Source organism: Priapulus caudatus, unplaced genomic scaffold (genome assembly GCF_000485595.1).
Source record: "Priapulus caudatus unplaced genomic scaffold, Priapulus_caudatus-5.0.1 Scaffold361, whole genome shotgun sequence".
Classification (NCBI taxonomy): Eukaryota; Metazoa; Priapulida; class Priapulimorpha; order Priapulimorphida; family Priapulidae; genus Priapulus; species Priapulus caudatus.
Window position 1 is genome coordinate 106,627 of NW_014577422.1, and position 2,579 is coordinate 109,205.

Below are 2,579 nucleotides of genomic sequence, written 5' to 3' on the forward strand. Positions count from 1 at the left end.
TTATACGCACCAAACGCAACCCAAATCAACAATTTTGTCAATTTCTAGCCTATTCAACCTATGGGTTGCGTGTGAGTTGCTGTGGGTTGCGTGTGGGTTGCGTATGGGTTGCGTGTGAGTGCGAACTGAACTTATGATCCCCCAATATCTGCGATCACCTGCGTACGAGTGCGTGCGAGTTGCGTGTGAGTTGCGTTCAAAACTTACAAGTTGCGTTGGACCTGCGTGCTAGTTGCGTGTGAGTTGCGTTCAAAACTTACAAGTTGCGTTGAACCGTAGGAGAGAGGAGGGGTGGTAGGACAGAGGAAGGATGGTAGGAGAGAGGAGGGATGGTAGCAGAGATGTGGTATGGTAGGAGAGAGGAGGGATGGTAGGAAGGATGGGAGGAGAGAGGAGAGAGGTGGGATCGTAGGAAGGATGGTAGGAGAGAGGAGGGACGGTAGCATAGATGTGGTATGGTAGGAGAGAGGAGGGATGGTAGGAAGGAAGCATGGTATGAGAATGGAGGTAAATTCGGCTAAGGCTACTTTTCAACACGTGCGACCAGTAGACGCGTCCTTGCGTCCCTTTGTCGTTAGAATGTGGAGGTGTGATGGTAGATGTTTTGGTGTGAGCGAGGTTGTGCGGGGTGCGAGATTCGCCCATGATATATCGCGTTTGTTCGACAGCTGGGAGCTCACGTCTCAGGCCAATGCTCAGTGCACAATAGTTACACGAAGAGATTATGAACGCGTTTAGAAGTTAATATGTGCCGTGGTCACTGATCTCTGTGTAGGAGCTGGATAGCTCTCAGTGGCCAATAGGTGAAGTCACCAGACGCCATGACATCACTCCTCGAACTAATGCAGGCCAATAGGCTGAGCCGAATTTTCACGTGACCCATGACGTGATCATATCTTCTGACTCTCTTTCTCTCGCTATATATATCTATCTATTTATAAAAATATATAAATTCTGTCGTGTGTTTATGATTTATCAAAGTTTGTTTTCATGCGAATAAAAATAATAATATAAGCTGCATTTTATCATTATCCAATTGAAATGTTGTGGGGCGCACACCGGCAGATATCAGCTTTTGGGAGTGGTGGCAAGATGGCGGCAGTGGCGCGGTGGCGTGGATACCGACCGTGGATACGCTAAGCGCTATCTAGTTACTGTATAAGCCGTATTTTCCGCGTATAAATATTTTCGCGAATTCAGACGACGGACAATTTCGCGAGTGGTTATTTCGCGGTCGGGGACGCGGTCGCGAAATTCGCAAAAATTAAACCACCACGAAATATACAGCTTATACAGGAGATCAGTGGCCGTGGTCCATAACCAACGTATCCGCCTGTCATGATTGACAGGCAGCTCTATTCAGTCGGTGTTGCCATCGGATATATTCTAAAAAGCAATGCTAAGTAATGAAGTGCTGGACAATGAAACAATGAAATAATCAAGCCATTTTAATGCCACTGCACGTGTGAAAAACGTGTATAAACTGGGTGAGATTGACCGACCTAGCAACACTATCCATATGAGGTGTGGCTATCCCGCTCTGGCAGATTTTGTTAAATGGCAGGGGCGGATTCAGACCGTATTTGCCGTATTGGGTGCACTTCGAAGTGCCCTTCGAAATTTTGCGCTAAAAAATACAGAAAACAATTTGATGGAATTTGGCTATATTCTTTATTTGTTTTCTTTTTCTTCTGATTCATTGACAGGACTTGAAGGAAATCAAAATTTTACATGGTAACAAAAAGTGCGTGCGTGCGTGCGTGCGTGCGTGCGTGCATGTGTGTGGTAGGTCGTGTGATAGACAGCAACCTGTACATGTCGCCGCTGTTTGCAGATCGCCGTCGCCCAGCACCATCATGGTAGGTCACGTGTGTGTGTGTGTGCGTGCGTGTGTGTGTGTGTGTGTGCGTGTGTCTGTGTGTGCGTGCGTGCGTGCGTGCGAGCGTGTGTGTGTGTGTATGCGTGCATGCGTAGTTAGGTAGGTGGGTAGGAACGTAGGTGGGCACGTGGCAGGTAGGCAGGCAGGCAGGTATGGGCACGTGCATGTGTACGTACGTACGTATGTATCATTACTGTAAGTAAATACCACGTGTGTACGTATCTATGTATGCATGTGTCATTACTATATATATATACACGTGTGTGTACATGTAAGTGTGTGTTGCACATGTTGCAGGCGTGTCATCTGGACCCGCTGCTGGACGACTCGGTGATGTTTGCGAAGCGTCTGCGCGCGCTGCGCCGCGACGTGCGTCTGCACATGTTCGAGCAGCTGCCCCATGGCTTCCTCAACTTCACAGTCGTCAGCAGCGACGCAAAGCAGGCGTCCGAGATGTGCGCCGCGCGGCTGGGAGAGCTGCTGGGACTGCAGCAGGAGGGACCGTAGGAGAGGAGCGATGGGAGGAGGGAGGAGGGGTGGTAGGAAAGAGGAAGGATGGTAGGAAGGATGGGAGGAGAGAGGAGGGATGGTAGGAAGGATGGGACGAGAGAGGAGGTGTGGTAGGAAGGCTGGGACGAGAGAGGAGGGGTGGTAGGAAGGATGGGACGAGAGAGGAGGGGTGGTAGGAAGGATGGGACGA

The 2,579-nt window shown here is 49.6% G+C and overlaps 1 protein-coding gene across 1 annotated transcript in view; it reads left to right on the plus strand.

Moving 5' to 3' along the window:
- LOC106809524 (hormone-sensitive lipase-like) overlaps window positions 1-2,386 on the plus strand; it is a 41,388-nt gene extending 39,002 nt beyond the window's left edge. The window contains exon 10 of the mRNA XM_014812620.1: window positions 2,177-2,386. Within this exon, the coding sequence (XP_014668106.1) occupies window positions 2,177-2,386 (210 nt within the window). The remainder of the gene's footprint in view (window positions 1-2,176) is intronic.
- The last annotated feature ends 193 nt before the right edge of the window (window positions 2,387-2,579 follow it).